At 42.0% G+C, this 25,713-nt stretch overlaps 1 protein-coding gene across 1 annotated transcript in view; it reads right to left on the reverse strand.

Annotated features, from left to right (window-relative positions):
* Positions 1–25,713, reverse strand: part of LOC311051108 (CUB and sushi domain-containing protein 1-like) — a gene marked incomplete at its 3' end in the record, with an annotated part of 707,106 nt that overhangs the window by 151,595 nt on the left and 529,798 nt on the right. The window contains exons 31-32 of the mRNA XM_084065507.1: positions 17,045–17,232; positions 8,920–9,114 (exon numbers count right to left, since the gene is read on the reverse strand). Of these exons, the coding sequence (XP_083921633.1) occupies positions 8,920–9,114; positions 17,045–17,232 (383 nt within the window). The remainder of the gene's footprint in view (positions 1–8,919; positions 9,115–17,044; positions 17,233–25,713) is intronic.

The following is a 25,713-nucleotide window of genomic DNA, read 5'->3' on the forward strand; positions in this document are numbered from 1 at the left end:
AATATACAGATTTGAGCACCGCTGGAATGCCTATTTCAACCAAAACACTTCATACATTAATCCTTTTGAACATAGTTTGTGCAAGGCAGGGATCCCATCCACATTTTTCATTTTTGAAAATAGCCAATGCATATAAGGTTCAAGTTGTTAAACTGATTTTGACGCTTTATTAACTCATTTTACTGGCAACCCCCAGTGACCCCCGCCCTAACCCCACTTTAAGAACCACTGGTTTACTGTGATCTTAGAACAGCTAAGGGGTGTTCTTAGGCACTCTGCTGGTAATGTCTACAACGCACCATGACTCTCCTAAATCACAGTATCCATCAGCATGATGGGGCTTATTGGGACAGCTACTGTACATGATTCATGAAAGACAATCCCATGGTACAATGGCAGTGACAAACCAAACAAATGAAGCATCGCGTCAGTTCATGCAGGGCACGGGAGTCATATACACCTCAGCTGTAATCAGCTGTCAGTCTGCTGAGTGCTTTTAATCAGCCAAGCTTTTCTACAAAAGCTGGCAAAGCTTGTCTCCACCGCCCCAGCCTCCACCTTCTAGTTCAGAGTCCTGCAGTACTCAAACGTTTAAACTGAATATTAAACTGAAATGAATGTGTGCATGGCTCTAAAGTAAACTGAAATTCCATGTTTGCATGACTCTAAACTGAATTCAATGTTCTAAGGCTTAAATGTTAAACTGCATTCAAGTTGTATACCTATGTTTTGCATAGCGTTCCCTGATTTTGCTTAGCATGCTGCGTAGCAAAACTTATGGAACATCTCAAGAGTGGAGCCATTAACGCCAAGTTTAATTGAATTCCATTTGTTGCAATACATGGTTATATCTACTTATGACGTGAGCGTTCCTGACTGAAGTTGTTATTATGTAAAAGTGAAAACTACTCTGAAAGACACTGAAAAGTACTTTGGATAAAGGTGCTAAATAAATACAGACCATTTCATGTTAGTGATATGTTCAGAAGAACAGACATATCCATTTTACTGAAGCATGCCCTCTGTTCATCACCCCATAAACCAGATGGGAAAAAAAATATGACTTTTACAAGAGAATTTGACACAGTGGAACTAGAAAGATGCAGTCAGTAGAGCACAAATTTCCACCAGGAGGCATGCCGGCAAAGCCTGTTCAGTTGACTACATGATGGGATTTGTATACCCTCGAATAAATCAACATGCATTTAATGAACGAATTGGCCTATAGTGCCGATATGAAGAAAAACTCTGAACATACAATATAATGACATTAATTATATATTTGTATTTAAAAAATATCTAGGCTATTCAGTTGTTCTATTTCAGCATTTTGGTAAAAGTAACTAAAAGGTAATAAGTAATGTATTGCTCTTGCTCAGGCAGTAACATGTAACAAGATTTATTAAAGGTAATAAGTAATATGTAATCTTTTAATAAATACAAGTAACTTGCCCAACACTGCAGGTGAATTTGATCACACTGTTTGGGGGTTGTGCACATGTATGAAAAGGCACTGGGCAATGGGGGGAAGGGCTATGATAAATCATGCTGACTGTTAAAAGTCTTGTTTCAATTATGCTTGTACAGGGGTGAACTGGAAACACAAATCAGCCCTGGAATTTAAATGACAGCGGCCCTCATATCTGTCCAAATTTACATAAACATAATTAAGTAGTTAGAGCATGCAGCCAAAGTGCGTCAACCAGCTTATCAGTCAGTCAATGAAAATAATACAAACTAAAGGGTCAAGCATGATAGGACAGGGTAGGACAAGTCCTCTCGTGTATTTTGCACTGCATACAGTAATGTACTGCACAGGCTTAGGAAATAAATTCATATTTAGACAGCGCTTGCAGTATTGCAGGCTATGGAAGGAAACTGAGGACAAAAAGATCACAAAGAATGTCTAAGTGATTAAGTGCAAAATGCAAGGACTAACTTAACCCAAAAGTACATAGTGCAGTAGGCTGATTATCTCCTCCAGGCCGACAGGCCAGGCCCCGGAGGCAATGTTATATTTTCACCCCTGTGTGTGTGTGTGTGTGTGTGTGTGTGTGTGTGTGTGTGTGTGTGTGTGTGTGTGTGTGTGTGTGTGTGTGTGTGTGTGTGTGTGTGTGCGCGTGTGTGTGTGTGTGTGTGTGTGTGTGTTTGTACTGTGTGTGTGTGTGTGTGTGTGTGTGTGTGTGTGTGTGTGTGTGTGTGTGTGTGTGTGTGTGTGTGTGTGTGTGTGTGTGTGTGTGTGTGTGTGTTTACTGTGTGTGTGTGTGTGTGTGTGTGTGTGTGTGTGTGTGTGTGTGTGTGTGTGTGTGTGTGTGTGTGTGTGTGTGTGTGTGTGTGTGTGTGTGTGTGTGTCTTTTGCTCTGTGTTGTTGTTAAGAGGGGACAATCTGGTCAATTCTTACCTTTTTCCGTATCGTATAAACCGACCAACCAAAGTAATCGATATGTTGAAACGGCCTTTTAAACCAGGCTTTTTGAACATGGAGACGCGTTCAAGATCCCATTGAGCCGTCTGCTCAAGTCATCGGCAGAATTAAAAAGACTGGTTTCAATGTTGTTGTTGAAGACAACAACATTGTGTATTGCCGCATGCTAACGGCTCATGTTAAGCACCCTGGGCACTAATCATTGAAATACAATGATCGTTATCACAGTAGTGGACATAAACATGCGTTACATTAGTAGGAGGCTGCAGTGACCTCAAAGTCTTGACAATATGAATGACAGGGCGATTTATTAGAGAAATGACGGTGATTGTGCTGTCCAGCCGCGCTCGCAGAACAATCACGGAGCCCAGCCATTGCTGTGTCAGTGCGTCTGACTATAATGGCGGCAGCGAGCTACTGTATGTGAGCGAGTACTTGATGCTGCTGTCTGGAAACTGGCCTAAGCATGACACGACCAATGAGAGTTAGCGCTTAGGTTGTTGCTAAGATACGGTGTATGGCACATAGCGTCTCTGCCCCATAGCTTGTAGATCTCGCAAACATGACTGGCGTAACCTGCGTTGCCAGGTCTGCCTTTTGTCTGTGGAATGTGGTGTATGATGAAGGAAGGGAGAAGCAGCAAGTGGCTATGATTAGCTCTGTGTTTTTTCATGAAGCTGGTTGCTTGTTGCTCACGCACAATCTGGCAACACTGATCTGTGGCAACACTGATCTCCCGCATGGTGAAAGATGATCCCTCGCAAGCGGATGAACGGCACAGAGAAAGTGCCGAGGCACGTCCACGCATGAGCAGTTCGATCTCCCGTACGGTGAAAGATGATCCCTCACAAACGGATGAGCGGCACAGAGAAAGTGCAGAGGCACGTCCACGCGTGCGCAGTTTGCGCAGTTTTTTACAAACAAACTGCAGATTGCAGAGGCACGTCCACGCATGGGCAGTAATGCCAATTGTATTATAGGATAAACGTAATGCAAAAGTAACTAGTAAAGTAACTAGTTACTAATTTAAAGTAACTTGCCCAACACTGATTATTACAGGGAATGAAATAGCAAGACCCCCAAAGAGGATCATAGAAACATAGCCCAAAAGTGGATGCTAGGGAGGCGGTGGGATTGCAAAACTTCATAATGGCAGCACAGCAAGCAGCCACAGTAACAACAGCATAGCACAACAAGCCACAGCAGCAGCAACAGCACAGCACAACAGGCAATAGCGGAAAAGAACAGCAGAGCAGTGAACTAGCAGAGCAAGGAATGATCAGGTAAGCAGGGAGGTTTAAATAGCCCGCCTCAATCAGATCTGTGTGCATCTGGCTGAGTTGCTTTGAATTGACTGCCTGAACTAGTCCTGCAGGCTTCACATCATTAGGGCCATGATAATTATGATTTGTGTGATATTTGTCAAATACATTGTATTTGACACAAATACATGTATATATTATGATTTACCTTTTCCCCTTTGACTACAGTAAAACGCTGAAATAATGCTACTCATAGAAATATGATGCCAGGATCAATTACGCTTACAAGTAAAAAGCCATGAATCTATTGCCAGATTGAATTTCAAGGGCTTTCAGACTTTCAGACCATTTTTAATTTGACAGAACATCATTACGTGGTTGTCCATTAATAGCCCTCAAAAGTGAATAAAAACATCAATACTTGGCATCAGTTCATCAATACAGCATGATGGGGTAAAGTATCTTAATCTTATGGTGGATCAATTTTTACACCCAAGCCTGTCTGCTAATGAACACAAGAGCTTTATGTTCACAAAAAAAGAAAAATAATGCTTAGTATTGTAAATACTGTACCGCCTTGTTGAACACGCTTTGTGCTTTTGAACAAGGCAATATCCGCCTGGCTGAGTGGTAATGGTAAAATGGTAAATGGTGCATTTATATGGCGCCTTTATCCGAAGATGTACATCCATTCACACCAATAGTGGAGAAAACCATGCAAGGCACCAACCTGCTCATCAAGAGCAGTTAGGGGAGAATCATAAGAATCTCGCTGGTTTGAATTGCCGGACTAGTTGCAATATCTGGGAAAGGACTTCAATCAGTACAGTGTCATTGATGAAGACATTCACCCCACCCCCAACTGTAGACAATTACAATGTCCACATTGTAAATGTACAGCTTGTTCCAACCACACATTATGATTGGTCGAGAGACATCCAAATTGTGCCAATTCAACCCCAATATACCAACGGGCAAATCAAAAATGCCTCATCACTACAAGTATTACTCAGCCACTGATTACTGTTGATCCTCTGTCAGCTGTACCAGTCGGTCGGTGACACATCACTACCAGTTTAAAAATGCAGGTGAAGTTTGCAGATAACAAACGTAGTGGCTAATCTGTCATGAAAAAATAACAATACAGCGGATATCTTTTTGTGTTTTTTGTGTGAAACACAAAACGGATACTTTTGTGTTTCTAATAACTGAATCAACAGGGACTATTGTCTCAGTCAGGCCCCATGTATTTCCAAGGAAACGGAGATGACACTCGCAAAATGTTTTTTTTTTGTTTTTGTTTAGTTTTTTACTACTGTTGGAAGTCATTTTTAGTCATTTTGTCTTGTGCTAACCTACACTACCTTGCACTAAGTCAATTACAAAAGTTTACTTTTCATTTGGGGGTCACTTTTAAAAAATTTTTTATAATGATTATTTTGGGAGGCATATTTAGCTTTTAGTAATTTTCTTGAGACCTTCAAAAATATTTGTACAATCACCTCATCTAAAATAAATGACATAGGTTGTAAATTTAAGTGTCAGTATGAGCTATAATTAGCCCATAAGATTGGACTGTTTGCAGCTTGTTTTTCATTGCTGTTCTCAAATTGCTACTCTGGGTACAATTATCTCATCTGTTCTTCTCCCTCCACACCTCTTCCTGTGTATCTCTCTCTCTCTGACGAGACTTTATTAAAAAGAGCTTTCACGGGAGCTTTTGTGAGGTCATTAAGAAGTGTGTTTCTATGTGTGTGCTCCCGTTATTGTATATATGTCTGTTATCGTGCATTTCTGTGTGTGTGTGTGTGTGTGTGTGTGTGTGTGTGTGTGTGTGTGTGTGTGTGTGTGTGTGTGTGTGTGTGTGTGTGTGTGTGTGTGTGTACGCGCTATGCCTGTTTGTGTGTGTGCTCACTTTAAAATTCATCTCTTGTTCTGCCAGTTCTCTCTGTCCCTGATTTGCATATTTTACCCACATGGCACTGGGTCACTGGGTGCAGGCGTGTGCACAAACACACACAACACACACAAACGCCGTATTGCGTGCACATTAACATTTGGGAATGTCCTTCTTTCTCTGAACTGTCAATGAAATAATATAGTCCAGCCCGCCCACACACACACACAGTTGGGAAAGTCGCCTCCTTCATTTTATGTACTGTCAATCAAATAGACAGTTCATCCCTCCAACTGTTCACACGCACGCATGCACACACGCAAGGGACACACGAGCGCACAAACGCAAGCAAGGATTTTGAGCTCTGGACCAGTGAGTGCAGCTGACTCTATCAAGACTGTCATCTGTCTCCATCTCCATCTTTCCAACGACAGTCTCAAAATACATAACTATAGAGAGTACTGTACAGTATATGACTGCTAGACAAACCTATTAATAATCCAAGGTAACAACATTGCTCAAAAACAAAACTACATACTATATCACCAGTGACCTGCAGACGGTTGAGTTTCACTGAAAGCAACCAGTGCCTCCCTCATCTGAATTATGCAGAAACTCTGTGGGGGTACACTGTACCATGAGCCATGCCTGTACCATGACTGTACCATGGCTGTACCATGGTTATACCATGGCTGTACCCAGGGGCAGATTAACCCTTCATGGTGACTTGTGCAACAACCCATTTTGGTGTCTCGAAAAAAAAGTTAGAGAGAACTCCTTCTAACCCTATGGACCAGAGATAGTTTTACCGGTTCCTCAGCAGCCACTGTTTCAATAATTCGCCGGTCTTTCCACGATAGTAGAGTCTGCATTAAGCCAGCCAACTGGATTCATTATCTGGCGACAGCTCATCACCAACAATAAGTGCAGCGCCACGCTGTGCCAGACAGTGTTTAATAAAGAAAATCAAATGCTGCCTCTCTGCTGTTAATCTGAGTTGCCAGAAGTTCTTGCATAAAAACGGGAGGGGCGAACGAGGTACAGTAGCAGTCAGGTACAGTATATCAAAATAAAATGCTTCTAATGTTTCTTTTTAGACATATAATGTCTGTGTTTCATTATTTATAAGTTAACCTATATTTATTTATTTATATCATTATATGATATAAATGATTTTGAGCTTCTGAAAGCATAATATAATGATACATACTGTAACTACTTTTTATTTTCAGCAAGGTTTCATTTCACTATGACTAAGGGTAATAAAAAACTAAGAAAACTATTAGGGTTGTCCGATATTGGCTTTTTTACCGATAACCGATATACCGATATTGTCCAACTCTTAATTACCGATACCGATATCAACCGATACCGATATATGCGGGGATTATTGTGATTAGGGTAAGCTCAAATTTCATATCACACACACCATATACAGTAAGAACTCATGTAACTTATTTATAAAGCAAAAAAAAAAAAAAAAAAAAAAAAAAAAAAAAAAAAAATTCAAAAACCGATACCGATATTTTCCCGATATCAATTTTTATGCTAATATCGGCCGATAATATCGGGAGGCCGATAAAATCGGACATCCCTAAAAACTATTACTTAAAATGAAGCACAATTTGTGAACAAAAACATTTTTTACACAATATTTAGACACATATTTGAGTCAAAATCATTAATTGCAAGGCTGCCTGAAACAAGTATAATTCTAGTCGTTAGCTCAAGGAAGGAGCTGGAACTGTGCTTAATTCTTAGGTGGCTCTATTGAACAAAATATACCTATAACTCCTGGAGGTCAGAGTGGGGGTTCTGTTAACTTACGGCCTTCAAGGCCCCCCTGCTCAAAGGGCCAACTTTGAGAGGTCCCCAGCAGGGACCCCCAGCCTGTGGGGGCCCCAGGAGCCCTTGTTAAGGCCTTAAACCCAGCAAGAACCACTGCTGTAAATACAGAGGAGGGGCCCACATATTTCATATTTGATTAACCTATACATTTCATTTTGGTAAATTGTCTGGGGAGGCACTGGGAAAACCACTACAGGCTCAGGCTGAGTAGCATAGTGCCATGCTGAGAGCTTATAGATCTGGGAAAAGAGAAAATGGCAGTAAAGCCGACTGTCAATGAAAAAAGAGAATAATTCTCCAATTAAAAAGGATTACAGGGTTGGGTGGTTATAAGGCCATCAGTATAGTTCACATGCAATACATTACCATTTAAAGCTAAAATGGACACATGAAAATTAAATGTAAGTCCTCAATAAAAAAAGGAGGAAAAAAAGCCTGTAGATCTGGTGGGTGTGACGGTGGTTAATCACTACCACAGCTGCCACTGATTGTGACATTCCTCGTTTGTTGTGTATAACACGCCTACTTCATGTAATGTATCAGACCTGATGAAGATCCACAGTGGTCGAAACTTTGTTTGAACTCTAATACATTTTCTACTGGGAGCTACAGTGTGCGAACTTCCCTTCCTTTCCTTCAATGTACGTATTGTTGTTCAACACCTGAAACGTTTTGTTCTTGTACTATGGCTGTACCATGGCTATACCATGGCTATACTACTGTATGGCTGTACCATGGCTGTACCATGGCTATACTATGGCTGTACCATGGCCATACTATGGCTATACTATGGCTGTACCATGGCTGTACCATAGCTGACTCAATGTACTGTACCAGGTTTTGATTTGAGTTTCTTATTCTCAATTGTATGTGTTTAGAACAGAATCTGTAGGGGTCATCCCTATGTTCCCCGGGTTATATGTTCCCCCACTAAGGTTAGGGTTAGGTTTGATCTACTACTACAATTGCTTCATGCTATATTTGGTTTATAGAGTTAAGTGAATATGTTAAATTAAACATATAATATTGCTCTTCTGGTCTGGGCCTGGGCTGTAGTGTGGCGGTTTGGCACCCTAGGCTGCAATGCCAGCCTGACAGCGTGTCGCAGGTTTGACTCCCATTCCCGATGACCTTTGCTGCATGTCACCCCCCCACCTCTCTCCCCATTTCCTGTCAGCCTACTTTCCCTATCCCTCATACATAAAGGCATTCAAAGCCCAAAAAGCCCCCAAAAATAACCCTTTCAAGTCACTTGGCCAAAACGAATCCTGGACAGTACAACACTGTGTGTGTATGTGTGTGTGTGTGTGTGTGTGTGTGTGTGTGTGTGTGTGTGTGTGTGTGTGTGTGTGTGTGTGTGTGTGTGTGTGTGTGTGTGGTGTTGGTGTGCGCGCGCGTGCCTCCTACATTCAGGTGGAGCCATTCTTCATCCTATCCTCTGTGAGGATGTTTGTTAACATCAGCCCATGTAATGTGAGGTCTCCTACCTTTACACGAGGGCAGAGCCTTATCCCACACCGGCTTCCCGTCATGCCCCAGGACACAAGTGATGGTGGCCCCGCCCACAGTTGTGTAACCATGGTGACAGTGATAGGTGACCTGGGAGCCAAGTTTGTAGTCGTAACCTGTGCGGCTGCCGTTCATGATGTTCCCAGGGTCGAAACAGGCCTCCCTTGGCTTTTCTGTGGGAAGATAAAAAGGCTGTGTCACTGGACATAGTCTGCACCTTGAATAATAGAGTCGCTTAGTTTACAGTCATATCCTGTCCTACTGCAGATACGCCGATGGTCGAACATGTGCACCTGTGTGCACCTGAATGACCCCTACGGGTCCATTTTAATGCTTCCAGAGTTAACTCGATATACTTATGGAATGGCTCTTTTCCACTACAAGAATTAAGCATATGCCGTGTAAAGTATTTCACAGATTCTGGATTTTTTTCCACACACCATGGCCCCGTTTTCAGTTATCGCAACGCGTTGTTGATCTTGTGGGTCTGCTATGTCCGCCATCAGAATAGGGATACTGGGTTTCATGTGGTTAAATGAACAGTCAGGATTTTGCTGTGTCAGACCCGCATATAAACTGAAAAGCAATACCAGGCAAGCTTTAGTCAGGTCCTGGATGCAGACAGTGCTGTAAAGGAACTACCGGTACAGTACATTTGTACCTTTTACTATTTTTTGAAAACTTTAGTTACTAGTTACTTTGTTGATACATTTACCAATGAAGCCCTATTTTATACTTCGGCTATTCAAAAATAGCCGAGCAAGTGAGCTTGTAGTTCAGCTATTTTTTTAAAAGGTAGAAATTTTGAAAAATGTAAGCACTTTTACTTTGGTACTTTAAGTATATTTAGATGCTAATACTTTTGTACTTTGAATTGAAGTTTTGAATCCTGACCTTTTACTTGCAACAGAGTATTTGTATATTGTGGTATTGGCGCCTTTACATTATAAAACAATCTGAGCACTTCTTCCACCACTGGATACAGACTGATGTACTGTACTTCCCTCTTATTAGTGCTCTAATCTCTCATCTATTCTGGGAGCAGGACTGCTAAACTGGGAGTTTAGTCATTCTTATTAGTGATCTAATCTGTTCTTTTCTGGTGGTAGTAGGCCTGTCAAAATTACATAATCGCCTCATCGTCCATTATTTGAGGCTTTGCAAGCAACCAGCTCTACAAGCTCTCTGGTAGATTGGTTATTTTAGCTAGTTTAGAAACATACTGAAAGTATTACATTATTAAAGATATGGCCTTACTTGGCCATAGTACATTATTTGTTTTGATTATTTGTACTGGTCAGTTATTTGTCATAATATCTGCCCTTGGTTACAAAGCCTAAAAGGCAAAAATAACTACTGTATATATAGACCCCTTAACAGACGACGTCACACTGTTAAGAACCAGTATGCGTGCAACCATTATGCGCGCAATGAAACCCATTGTATCAGGTCTCGCTAGGACGCACCTCCCTAGCCAACACAAAAGAGGGGGTTGGGGTGTGCTGAAACCAGCGCACCCCGAAACAACAGGTTGGGAATTGATTGCGTGAAACAATCACCTGTGCGTCCAGTCTCAATGTTAGTAAACAAATAATTGGTCGATATTTTTTTTTCAATGCCAAAAACACAATTCAATTCATCTAAATGATCGTGACAGTCGTCAACTAAAATGTCATGATGACAGCCCAAAGTAGTAGGACTGGTAAACTGGAAGTTGAGTCATTCTTTCCTTTAATTAATCAAAACTGTTTCAATGTGAATGCTTTTATCTTGTCAATGCCAACTATGAACTAACAAAGGACTTTCCTGCTCCACTTCACTTCTCCATCAGAGCAATTACCTCGACAGCTGAATTTACGCTCATTCTAAAACGCAGTGTGAAGGAAAATGAGAGCACAGCTCCAACATCAGTTAAATAATATAAATGTATGGAGGCAACAGAGTAAGAAATGGGGACTAATTAAACATTTTAATGACACCATTGGGGAAACAAAATGGCAAAATTGGACCAAATGAGCACATGCCTCTGTTTTGCTTTCTGTCCAGTTACTTGATAGGCATTTTTATATGAGTAGTAAAATGCTACAGTAAATGTCTGCACATCTCTGGCCGTGGGATAATAGAGATGTGCGTTTCTTTATTGAGAAAAGCAGATTGAGAAAATGTCATTGTTGTAAATGCGGTCGGTCAGTCAGTCAGTCAGTCAGTCAGTTACCGACATTGACTATTATAAGCACCCAACAGGGTCTGGCAAAACAAGTAGTCAGGGAACCACCCTTTCTTTTACTGTATATATTTTTAGATGTTATTGATAGGTAATATAAAGATAAAACAAGAAAAATAAATAAAAAACAACAGCATGAGTAACAGTACCTGACATAATAAAGGTAAAAAAGTGTACTTTATTATCCCCATGGGGAAAGTGTCCTCTGCATTTGACCCTTCTTAACTACTTAGGAGCAGTAAGCAGCCACAGAGCAGCGCTCGGGGACCAACCACAGTTGTAATGCCAGTACCTTGCTCAAGGGCACTGGCAGGAGTATGTACCTACTGTAAACATGCATGTGTTTTGGTGTGGGAGGAAACCGGAGTATACCTGGAGGACACCCAACACAGACATGGGGAGAACATGCAAACTCCACACAGAAAGGCCACCCCCGCCGGGGAACAAACCTGGGGGGGATACCAGGGGGTCCCCAATATAGCTTCACAATCATTTTAACCCCTTTATCCATATTTCATACTTTGGCTATTCAAAAATAGCAGATATACAAGCTCATTGCACGGCACGAGTGCCGCGCAATGAGCTCGTAGATCTGCTATTTTTGAAGAATTGTGAAAATGGGATCCACTATAACAGAGTGGAAGAGAATACAAATCTGAGTTTGATGGGGAGAACACAACTAAATTACCCAACATAAAAGGCTCCTAAAAGATGGCGCCTTAGTCAGTAAAAGAATAGCGTTGAAAGAAAAGAGAGACCCCATAGAAACCATTTAAAAAGCAGTGGTCAACAGGGAATAACACTGATGAAAAAAGAAAAAGAGAGAGATGGGGTTATTTATTCATATTTATATGTAATTCAAGCAATCCGGCTTTTAATTAAGCCATGCCTATCCCTCTGAGGATGCAGCTATTTTTCAGCAGAGCAAAGAAAAACTAAAGGACGATTCAGAGATTGGTTTCAAATCAGGGAACAAAATAGATAAAAGTTAATTAGGCATTAGATAGTTTTAAACAAAGTTTAAGTGTTTTTCAAAGGAACAAAAAAGGAAGGGGCAATGTATAAGCCTTCATAACACTGCTCGTTGGTTCATTAAGAGGAAAGAGAAGGAAGAAAGAAAGACATGAGCAGTGAAAAGGGGAGAGCCGAGTGGAAGGAGTCAACTACAGTAGAAAAGTGTCTTCAACCATGACTTGGCATTCTACCAGCTTGTTTGGTTTTCCGCTATCATCCAATCAGAGCAAGATGGAGGTCGACAGAAAAAAAAACGAAAGGCAGACAGCGAAGGTTGACAGAGGTGGATTATACTGTCAAAAGACATGGCGAAAACAGGGATATTATTGAGGTTGTATTTTAATTAGAGAAGGCGATAATAGAGTGGAAGACAAAGGTGGAAAACCTACAGTAGAGGCAGAGAGAGTGAGAAAGGAGAAAGAGAGAGTGATAGCAGAGAGGCTGATAATGTTTTTTAATTAGAGAGAGATGGAGGGTGGGAAAAAAGGGGGAACAGAGAGTGATTATAAACCTTGACAGAACAGATCTCTCGCCAGCCTAACAACTAATGATGAGTTCCAGATTGATTATGGCTTCCAAATCACCTCCACTGTCAAACCAAGGTCTGTAAGAGACCTACAGTCTTCTCTAAGTAATAGGAAGAAACACAACGCATGGGCTAAAGTGCAGCCACCAATCCAACAGGACCACCTTGCCAAAAATAATTCCAATGATTCCTTGTGAATAATCGACAGTCAACAAAAGAACAAAACAAAGTCAACGTTAATTAAGAGCAACACAACAACAATGAAAAACAACACACCCTGAGGCTGCAGTGTAGTATGGGTGTTTGAATGGTGAAGGTGTTTCATAGAGTTGAACACAACTGCACAGATCAAGGGAACATTACGTTGTTTAGTTGGCGTTATATTCACAATGGATCAGGGGGGTCGGCAGGGGCTGATGACAGGGGGCGCTAGTGGACATGGAGATGGGGACTCAAGAGGACATGGACACAATTTCTCCATAGGGTACATAGAGGCAGAGACTCAGAGCAGTGGTTCTCAAAAGTGAGCCTCAATAGCAGTGGACAGCTTAAAGGAGCATTTCACCCCTGGAAGAACTTACAGTCACTCAATGTTAATTAGTGAGGGCAACCAGACTATAGTAATAGATACACTTTATTCTTTCTTTCTTTATTTCTAGATAAACTTTATTTTGGGCCGCTATTTCTCCCACAGTTTTTTTCCCCCAATTTCGTGCCATATGTCAAAATGACCGGCTTCACCGGGAATCGTGCGCTTGTATTTTGCTAAGCGATTGGTTACATAGTTTGATATTGATTTATTAGCGCATTAAACTTCCCCATCCACTTTAATGGGAAAATGAAAAAACTCCCATTGAAGTATTTTTTTCTCAAAAAACGTAAGGGCTAGAGTTACAAGACTTGGAGGGGAGGTTCATAATTTAGTGCGAAATTATTAAAAAAAATAATTACACCATTCGGCCTCATGGTGGCGCTATAACAGCCCACTTTAAGTTTTGGCCTATAACTCTTGAACCGTAGGTCATAGAATAAAAAACTTTTTTTCCCTAGATTCCTTAGGTCATGACGCAACTCCCCATATAGGCCCCGCCCATTTGCACCAGGATAGATTTTCCACCATTTTGAATTTTCTTCAAAACACACTTTTAGCTCCTCCTCCCACATATGTTGTCCAAATTTCACAAAAATCGGTATATATGATCTCTGGACCCATGCAATGAAGATCTCCAAGCAGAATTTTGATAGTCATTACCGTTCGTCCGTAAATGGCTTCCAAAGTTAGCGGAAGGGGCCTGTTTTACAAGAAATCCCCAAAATCACGAACGAAACGTCCAGTCAATCCCAAATGTGAATCACATGGTTTACTCAACAAAAAAGCCTAAAATGTAACCGTTTGATGCAAAAACATGATTTTGGGGGGATCAATCCTCTCAAAATGAAATTCAAGTGATCTCAGGAGTGACATGACGATGTCATTGGCCCGCTACATTTGTGGGAGCGGCCTATTTCCTCAAATCAAAACGGCACTGGATCTTAACGCGGGATCTGATCGGCACCGAATTCGAATTGCACGTTGCGCGGCCGCGACCTGCGTTGGCGCAACCACACTTTGCAATTTCCCAGAATTGCGAAGCTTCTAGTTATATTTGTAGTAGATAACAGTAGCAAAATTTGAAATTTGCACCCTATGGCCAGAAAAATATAGAAGTCTGTGTGTTTGACTGGGGTTTGACTGGACTGCTGCATTACTACAATGACCATAATGCTTTGGGGCACTGCCCTTCCTTGTGGGGAGGGGAGGCTGCGTGGGGGTGTGGTCTACATTGTAGTCAGGAAATAAGGTGAAATAAAGAGAATATGAGTCAAATGACTCATAGTCTCTGAGGATATGGATAAAAATCTAAAAATACAGATAAAACACAAAAAACACACCAGGGTCATGTTTATGGGTCCTAGACCTAGATAAAAAATAGCGGTTTGATGCAAAATCGGTGAATTGTCCCTTTAATGTTCCTCAGGAACATGAACTATTACATTCATATTTTGATGCCAATACTTTTGTACTTTTACTCAAGTAAAGTTTTGAATACAGAGCTTTTACTTGTAAGAGCGTATTTGTTCATTATTTTTAAATACCAAGTGGTATTGGTACTTTCACTTAATCAAAACATCCGAGTACGTCTTCCACCACTGGATACAGACTGAGGTACTTCCCTCATATTAGTGCTCTAATCTCTGATCTGTTCTGGGAGCAGGACTGCTAAACTAGAAGTTTAGTCATTATTAGTGATCTAATCTGTGCTCCTTCCTGGTGGTAGTAGGCCTGTCACAATGATTACATAATTGCCTCATCTGCATTATTTCAGGCTCTGCAAGCTAAAAACTCTACAAGCTCTCGGGTAGATTTTTTTTGTGCTATTTTTGAAACATTTTGAAAGTATTACATTATTAAAGATATGGCCTCTTTTGTCTATACCACATTATTTGTTTTGATTGTTTGTGCCCGTCATTGTCAGTAATTTCTTTGTATACTGTATTTCAGTAATAAGCTTTGTATATTTAACCCAGGGAAAACATCTTTGTGTCATTTTAGATTTTAGCGTTGGCTAATAAAAAATAGCAGATATACAAGCTCGCAGCACGTCACTTTGATTTTTAATCTGGAAATAGTTTGAAAATATTTTCTAATTTTGGATTACAAAAAAGTTTGAGAACTACTGAATCGGCCTCAGGTCTTAATGGGTTAAGCACTACTTGTCATATCTGCCCTGTGCAAATGGCGACAGGGACTCCAACAGGAACCCCAAAGTTCAGGTTGGGTGCCAGCAGATACGGCCAATGGGGTATCAGGCATTGGCTGGGCAGCGGAGCCTCAGTATGAGCAGCTAGGGGACAGCTTAATGTTCCTCAGGAACATGAAGCTAGAGGAGCAAGGAGTTCCTCAGGGACAGGAGTAGCCCAATAGATCTGTCTGGGAGTCCGTAGTGCTGGGAAGCAGAGCCTCAGTAGTGCTGGGACTCTGCGGCACTGGGCAGCAGAGAGCGCCAGTGGCATAGAGAGCCATGGTGACCATGCCTTCTCCTGGAACCCCTACAGTTCCCCAGTTGGTTCAGTGCAGGCTCAAAAGGTTCATGGGGTGCAAGATCAGGACAGATGGCTTGTGGGCTAACCAGCACACGACAGGTGGGTAGTGGACTAGCCGACACAGGACGGGCAGGCTGCAAATGCACTGGCTTGCTCACGGCAAACTGCAGACTGAAGTGCTGGTTGGGCTTATAGTAGGTGCAGGCTGGGAAGCAGGCTGAAGGCTAGCAGGCCAGACACTAACAGCCATGGCAGCTAGGGAAGCCCACAGCTCCTGCTAGTGCTTCTGCTACACTAGGCCTGGAATAAGCCCTTTTCAGAGCTTCAGTCTTTTGCTAAGTGCTGGTGGGGGGCTGGACACAATACTCCACAAAGTACTGCATCACCTTTCCGAGTTCATCTTCAAATAATTTGTCCGCTGGGTCCATGCTTGATCAGATTTTACTGTTATGTAGCATCCAGAGAGTCCTTTACTTGGAGTTCATAACAGGAGGCATAAAACTTGAAAATGTAACAAATATTCTTTAACACCAGAAACATACAGTAGATGGGCTGATGCACTGGAACATTCATTGACGATCTGACAACCACTGAAGGGACAGACAGGATATAAATATATATACACACACACACACACACACACACACACACACACACACACACACACACACACACACACACACACACACACACACACACACACACACACACACACACACACACACACACACACACACACACACACACACACACACAGTGTATAGGCGACTAATGACGGGACAAGGCTCAGCTGGAGTGGGCAGGGAAAAGACTTACTTGTAGCAGGTAAACATGAGAAGTGGGTAACAATATGACAGGGGGAAGGCAGGTAAAATACAGGACACAGCAGACAAGGTTAACACAAGACAGGGGAGTAAAGAAAGTCAGGCTGGGGGGAGGGAACAAGAACACAGCAAAAGAGACAAATCCAAAATACTCAAAAGTCCCAAACATAAAACTTCTCCATGAATCAGTCCCAAAGTGTGTCAATTTATGAAGTCCAAAGCAAGACCAGGAACATGTGGTGTGATTGGCCGGAGGTGTGAGAGAGAGAGAGAGAGAGACAGACAGACCACGGCAGCTGTACAGAGAGTGGGATGTCTGTGGACCGAAGCAACATAAAACACGAACACACACTTTTTAGGAGGTCGACATCCAAGACCTTCAAAGTACATTTAACAGGAAAAGTTCAAACCAAATTTAAAGTTTTAATTACCTCTGTAGTCGATGGCGAACCCAGACATGCCCAGTGAGGCATCAGATCTGAATGCCAGGAAGAGGCTGCTACCGCTGCTCTCTATTCTCTCAGGAGCCTGGTTGCCTTGAAGACTTGCGAGCAACGGTCCATTAGAGTCCTCTCCCTCATAGATGTGCAGGAAGTCATAACTTGGCTCCATGTTGAAACTAGGGGGACACAAATGTAATTATGTAATTTTGGCTTTAAATACATGAATACATTAAAGGTAGCCTCCAGCCCCTGAAACACTAGTCACACCCATTTAAGCAATTATAATGGAGTGAAACGAAATGGAAATGAAGGCTGAGTGTAAGGTTACTGTATATTAAAGGACCACATCAACAGCCTACATGTCATTGTCTATTCACAGCTTTGGTCATATATCGTTCATTAATGTAGACCATTTTCCCGTTAATGGCTTTATTATTGCTATACATCTGCCAAGAATGTATATGTCTGTATGTCTGTAAGCTTCTTTAAGCAAAATTAAACTTTGTGGGAATGATCAGTAGGGTGTCCCTACTGATCCCATTTGTTTACATTTTCTCCAAAGTCAGTAAAATTACCAAAGTCACCTGACTAACTAAGCCAATATCGTTGCGAGCTTGTAGATCTGACATTTTCGACAAATGTTCACCTACTTTCACCTAATGTCGGCCTATTATGACATGCCCAGAATATGGATGCTAGGGTTCATGTGGTTAAACATGCAAGACCACTAGTCCCTAAGAGAACACTTTATTCATTCATTATTTGCCCTAACCTTTACCCAACAACTGAACTTTAAATTTAACCAATTTAAACTAACGTGATCACTTTTCCAAACTTTTCAGTCCTTACTTTGGCAAATGCCCCTCATTTCTGAATGATACAGTATGTCATGAGGTTGAACACATACCTATCACAAGTGTTTATTCTGACAGTGTGTTAGCACTGCATCCCACCTGTCAAACACAGGCAAAATGCGCGCGCGCGCACACGCACGCACGCACGCACGCACGCACGCACACACACACACACACACACACACACACACACACACACACACACACACACACACACACACACACACACACACACACACACACACACACACACACACACACACACACAGGCACACACAGGCACAAATGCACGCACACACACACACACACACACACACACACACACAGGCACACACAGGCACAAATGCACACGCACTGACAACTTTATTTCTATGTTTGCTCTGGGAAAGTCTGTATGTTAGCTCAGTTTCCCACCTGTCTGTTTAAACCATTCTGCTCTGTGTTTGGCTTTCAGTTATAGTCTAGCACTCCAGGGTCGTCTGTTTGTTGAGTGTGTGTGTGTGTGTGTGTGTGTGTGTGTGTGTGTGTGTGTGTGTGTGTGTGTGTGTGTGTGTGTGTGTGTGTGTGTGTGTGTGAGAGAATACATTTGTATTCCTGCCACTACAAAGAACAAAGGCAGGGAATAGGGGAATGGTTGGGTGCTGCAGTCATGGTTTGCAGAGGCCTGGCTGGCTTAGTGTCTGTTATAGGGAAACAATGCTAGATATCCTTGACAGGCAAGTCAAGCAAGCTCGGGAAGTATATTATTTTAACAGTATTAAAACAATACACCTACTGTAAAGCTACAAGGTCAAGAATCTCACTTAAATTGTGGTGCATTTGCCATTTATTTACTGTACATCAGGAATGATGCAAGTCGAGAACAATGCAAGTTGTGAATGAATGGCCCACCTGGTTATGCCCCACCCGTTGTACCTGTCTGTTTGTTCCTTTTCTGCCCATAAATGGGCATATATCGGATCTCCACATATGCCTATATATGGGCATATCAGCGGTTCCGGACAACCGCCTAGCTTGAAGTCAATCGGTCAGGTGGTTCTCGAGATACGTGAACTACAGTCACGCGCACACACGGACAGACGGACGGACAGAGATTTTGCGCATTTATAGTAGAATGCATCACCAGCTCAGTGGCCTGAGACTGGGAGGTCGGGGTTCGATCCCCGGCCAGATCATACTCAAGACTCTAAAAATGGGACCCAATGCCTCCCTGCTTGGCACTCAGCATCAAGGGTTGGATTGGGGGTAAGTCCATGTGACATACTAGCGTCATGTCCAGGGGGTGTACTTGTACAGTACATCAAGCTGCCTCATGCTACAGAGACAGGAGATAGGCTCTTGCCCCTATGGGCCTCAGGGCTCGGCAAGGCATACTTTTTACATCACCTTTATCCAAAGTGCATTACATTCACCGATTCAAACACACATTCATTCGTAACCCAGGGAACCCGGGGATCGAATCGGGAACCTTCCGATTCCCAAGCAGGAATTTCAATTCCTCAATTATCAATATCATATAACAGTGGAATAACCCAACTTTACACATGACATTAACACGTGTTCTGAGAAAATATGCACACACTCATGTGTGCTCAATGTATTGCTGGAAATTGGGTTGGGTGGTTGCAGACGCCCCAGGCTACGGATCCATGGAATACGGCAGCAGATTGCTATTCTAGCTCCCATGGACTGTGATTGTGGACTACCGGCTATGGATCAAAGGTTTACACAGGACACGTCTGTGGACTGTTATTGTATTATACTATTATTATAGCTGCTATTGTTGTTATTGTTGTCCTTGTAGTTGTTTGTTTCTGCTGATTGAATCTCTCTCTCTCTCTCTCTCTCTCTCTCTCTCCCCCCCCCCCCCCGACTCTCTCTCACTCTCTCTCCCCCCCCCCCGACATGGCCAAGGCAGGTGGCCTACCCTAAAGCATGGTTCTATCCAAGGTTTCTCTCCGTTAAAGATGTGTTTTTCCTTGCACAATAAATTAGGTTGCGGAATGTGAGAAGGCCCCTAGACATGAGAACGAGACCATAAATGTTGTTATTAAGCCTGGGTTATGGATTGGTATGCAACACAAACAACTCTTACAATACACTTCAAACCAGGGAATACCAAGGAATACTTAGTTATTAAAAATGGCTCAGATTACAGCAGGTATGGAACGTTAAGGGCTTGCCTTCTTTCATAAGGGTGCAATGAAATAATTAAGAGAACGTGAGGAAGAGCAGCAATCTGCATTTCGCAAGGGAAAGAGAGATTGGATTTCAGTGTTGAGGCTATATTTTAATTCATTAATTAGAACTAAGCTATCTAAGTGTCTATCTAAGTACATGAATTAGCAATACATATTATAAGCTAACAAAGTCAGTGTTTAACTGAAGAGCGTAGCAGTTCAATAAGTTATTTGTATCGATTAACACATTGATTGTTGGATTGATGGTTCAGTAAATGTCTAAGGGTGGATTCAGACTGGGTCCGATTGATTCGAACCGTTCCCGAGTACGATTAGCCTCTCCCAGCTGGCCAGCATTCACATTGGCCAAGATTCTTCCGTACCCGAATACACTTCATTCGACAGTAATGGTAAATATGTGCCTGATGGGGGCGCTGTTGACTATGGGGCTTTGGGAGATAGAGAATGTCATTCACAGAAGAAGAGTCACTTGTCAGAGTTTAGAGTGAATAATAAAGTTTGACTGTGTTCCTGATGTTGTCTTGAGTTATAATAATAACAGAACAACAATACACAACCAAAGCAGTGTGTGCATTGGTCTTTGAAACCTCAAAATGTAACGTCGTCTCTGTTAGTGACGTCAATGACGCACCCTTGGCATTTCAGCAGTGACGTCACAGACTAATCCTTGGTATATTCCTCCTAGCGGCAGCGTTACGCTACACATGTGTTTTTTGTCTCCGCCAGGCCGTAAGGCATGGCGAGAGAGTATGTTTTACCCTCCGTCCGTGTGTCCGACCGTCCGTGTGTCCGTCCGTGTGTTACCACCAAATCTCCGGCACCGTTGGCCCGGTCGCTGCGAAACTGTGCACACACACTCCCTGGATGCCAATTCAGAACCTCTGCCTCAAATTTTTCACATGGGCCTGTTATAGCGCCACCAGGAGGCCGATTTGTGCAAAACCCATTTTTTTCACATTATTCCTACAGTTTTTAACCAAACGTCATGCAAATCGGTACACAGTATCTCTATAGTCATGTGATCAACCCTGATCTGTCCGATTTCCCATATTCCATCCTTATTGGTTAAGGTTGCCATCCAAAGTTTGCAGGATTGGTCCGTTTTGAACAAACTGCCTCAAACCATGAACGCAGCGTGCGATTTCCGTGAAATTTCACACGCACATTCCCACTAGGCTGAGGAAGAAATGCCACCCTTTTCACATTGGCCTGTTATAGCGCCACCAGCAGGTCTAATTTAGCAAAACACATTTTTGGAACAAAATGCTTCAAATTTTTTTCACATTATTCCTACAGTTTTTAACCAAACGTCATGCAAATCGGTACACAGTATCTCTATAGTCATGTGATCAACCCTGATCTGTCCGATTTCCCATATTCCATCCTTATTGGTTAAGGTTGCCATCCAAAGTTTGCAGGATTGGTCCGTTTTGAACAAACTGCCTCAAACCATGAACGCAGCGTGCGATTTCCGTGAAATTTCACACGCACATTCCCACTAGGCCGAGGAAGAAATGCCACCCTTTTCACATTGGCCTGTTATAGCGCCACCAGCAGGTCTAATTTAGCAAAACACATTTTTGGAACAAAATGCTTCAAATCATGAATGCAGTGTCCGATTGCCGTGAACGACCTAAGAATAAATGGCACCCTTTTCACATTGGCCTATTATAGCGCCACCAGGAGGCCACAATAACGTATCTGACCTGGCGGAGACCTGTGCTCCGAGGAGCACTTTATCTAGTTGTTTATGTTCTTTTACGGCTTGCGCTACTCAAACACTAGCAGGATTATTATTTCTTGTCAACATTCAAGTAGAACTATATGAGAAGGTATAACCGAGCTAAAATAATGTGTCATTATAAAAATATATAAATGATTAGCAGTCCACCTTCTGTTGGTACGGATGGATTCACATTGCAGCGTTCCGTCCCCGAGTGCGCAGCAATCGGACCCGAGACTACCTCCCCAGGAGGTCTCGGGTACGGTACGGTGATCCGTTTCGGGGAACGATATGCAATATCTGCCAACAATATCTGCCAAGTGGTCCAGGGTGCGCACCCGGGACCATAGTCAGAATCCGCCCTAGGGGTTTACAACATGTTCTTTACCTCTACCAAGGAGGTCATGTTTTTGCCACCAGCTGTCTGTCTGTCTGTCTGTCTGTCTGTCTGTCTGTCTGTCTGTCTGTCTGTCTGTCTGTCTGTCTGTCTGTGCAGGATATCTGAAGCATTTATACAATAAAGTTGTTTGCACAAAACTTGGTGAAAGGATGGTCCTGGGCCAAGGAAGAACTGGTTAACTTGGTTAACTGGTCGGTCTGTCGACCGTTGCTCGATATGCCCCAGTTCAGTATCAATCAATGAATTGAACATTTAATCAGAGACATCTGGAAGGTTCAGCTCATGTATATACAGTATTTGAAAAACGTGTCCCACATCTTAAATAATTTATTTAGGGAGCCCCTCATTCTTTCCAATTTAACAAAGTTAATAAGTACATCTCTTATCCACTGGGTATGTGGGAGATTTCCACTTAAGTAATTTCAAACGTCCAGCTAAGGCTATAAATGCTGCCTCCAGGGAAGAGAGTGACATAATAGGTGGAATTACCCTAAACAATGCAATCATCGCATTAGGCTCAATCAATTGCTCGGCTACCTTTGACAGTGATCCAAAGATGTCCAAGACAAGACAAGACCAGAACACGTGTACAAGGCTCATTGGTGCTTGATGACGTGTCACAAGATGGATCCACATTTTTATGAATTTTATAAAGTCTAACCTTTGTGAAGTGAGCACATTGTAAAAGTTTGCACTGTATGAGTCCATGACTTGCACAGATAGAAGATTGATATAAATTATGGAGTACATCATCCCAGAGCTGTTCCGGGATCTCCTCTCCCAAATCCTCTTCCCAAAGTGTGTTAAAAATTCACATCACTTCTGAACAGATTAAAACCACAATACTTGTCTATCTAAACGTCTATCATGGCATGGGTCCCGGAAGAACTGATTAAGTTGTCACCTGCATCATGAAGTAATTGAGCAAAGGAGACATGGCGCAGAAGCAACACGTTATAGAAAAACTGCCACCTTAGCAGAGGTCTGTGCTCTACTGAGAACCGACCTCTGTGTTTGTTTGCTTTTTATGAAATGTATAAAGCATTAAAATACAAATAAAACCATCATCAATAATTAGTTTAAACTAAATTAAAAAAGCGTAACTGTTGCTAGAGAGTTCTCCAACTGAAAAACAAAACATAAATAAATGAAGAAACAAAAATAGGTCAATTTTCCTCCTTCGGCAATGTGGAGAAAATCCTCTATGCTTTATCTCTTCTTCCTCATGTGAAACCCCATTCTTCTCCCCTTCCATTAGTTATGAGCCCTATTAACATCTTTAGGTTGAAAAGAAATGCACCATTAAGGCTTACATCAGAATCTACTGGTAAACATAAGCTGCCACACCACTGAAAACCAAAACATGGTGTTGTTTATGCATGTTTATGCAAGGAATATGCAGCTAAGTGTCCTTGATGTATTGTAAAGATTACTAAGGTAGGTTTTAATGTTATGTGCTACTGTATAGATAAACATACAGCAGATGTTGTCTCTCTATCGGGTACGAAAGTGTACACAAAAGGTTTTGTTTATCTGCAATAGACAAAACAACTTATGTCAAGAATATACAGAAAATAACACTAGTCAAAACATTAAATTGTGGCACTAAGGATTTAACTAAGGATCACAGGAAACGCATAATTACAAATGACAAATTACATGTACAGTATGTTTATGTGGGTGATAGTTTTTACGATTGATATGCATAATCATTCATGGACGGTGGCTGCTGACAGCAGCACAATGTACTGTATGCCTGCAATACATATCACCATCAATTGTCTCTTAATCACATCTGCCTACAGTAGGTCCACGTTATTTGGCAATTCTGAATTGGGTTTATGGAATTGGGCTCTGCAAACAAGGAATAATAGCCTTTAGCCCCTTGCTCTTTCCACAAGGACAGAAATGTTCTAATTGCAATAGCAGATCTACAACGCGTTGCATTGTGAGCTTGTAATCGGCTAATTTAATACGTTGTCATACAACAAAGTTGTAAAATAGGGCTCAAGTGGTTTGAATACATAACTTGAGAAAGTTTACGTGCTAAAACCTGTTTTAAGGATGAGGGCCGGTGCTGCAGACAGGGACCAAAGCAACATCAAAAATGAAGAAGCTGAAGCACACGGTTTCAAAACCTTTAATAAGCGCAAAGAGAATTACTGATGTTTTGACAACAGTGTCTTCTCAAAGCAACTCAGCATGGGATTTCACAGCAATAAGCCACAATAGGCCGTGGTCTACCCTGGATGTTAGAACAGCTAAGGGGCATTGCTTGGCCCAGTGTGGAGCGAAACCCATTTAGCTGTTCTATAATCACGGTAAAACATGGCATTGCGTGGCTTATTGCTTTTCTAAAACGGTTACCAAATATGGCTACATGAAAACCATAGACATATCCCAATTAAAATAGTTTTAATGACAATGTCACAACAAAAATATATATAAATATATTTATACTGATACATGCAGTCCTCGGTGTGAGTATTTTACGTACAGGCCTATATAAAACCTTCCCTTCATTATCAGGGGCGGCAGTGGCTCAGGGGTAGAGTGGCCGGGTAGAGAGAACTGGAAAACCGCTAGGTTCCCAGTTCGGTCCCGGGCTGGGGCGCTCCCCTAGAGTTAGTGTCGAAGTGTCCTTGAGCAAGACACTGAACCCCTAATTGCTCCCGATGAGCAGGTTGGTGCTTTGCATGGTTTCCTCCGCCATCGGTGTGTGTGAATGGGTTAATGGCACAATCAATGTAAAGCGCTTTGGATAAAAGCGCTATATAAATGCACCATTTACCATTTATTTAGTCGATTGATATATTATTATAACAAAAACGAACTAATAACTTAAACATTAAAGTTGGCCTTACAGGATTGTTTCAATCTTAAACGATTTTGAAATCTGGTAGCACTACACACTACAGGATAATCTTTTAAGATTCTCTCATCAGATTATCTGAAGGGCATCACACACAATAGGATTCTATCCAGATTCTCGGGCTTGCCCAAACACAGCAATAATACATAATAAACAAACAAAAACAAACAAAAAAAATATCACCTGCCCGGCTGTCTAGCTCCACGATATTATTATAATTATTAGTAGCCTATATTATTTTGATATTAAATACAGACAAAACACACACACACACACACACACACACACACACACACACACACACACACACACACACACACACACACACACACACACACACACACACACACACACACACACACACACACACCTGTTGCCTGATTTGTGCTTCGTCTTGCAACGGTGCATTGCGTCAGATCTGATCTACAACCTCACAACACGTCTCATCCATGCCACTTGGTTCGCTAGTGTTATCCGCTCGACACCATCGTGCGATGAAAACAATCCAGGCTTTAACTGTGCAGTGGCATGTCACACAGAGTCTTCCCTTGCAACATTTTGCAAAATCAATGGATTTTTGAAGGGTGCACCAACATGAACATTTTTT

The sequence above is a fragment of the Gymnoscopelus microlampas genome (assembly GCF_963454915.1).
Source record: "Gymnoscopelus microlampas genome assembly, chromosome: 1".
NCBI classification, from domain to species: domain Eukaryota; kingdom Metazoa; phylum Chordata; class Actinopteri; order Myctophiformes; family Myctophidae; genus Gymnoscopelus; species Gymnoscopelus microlampas.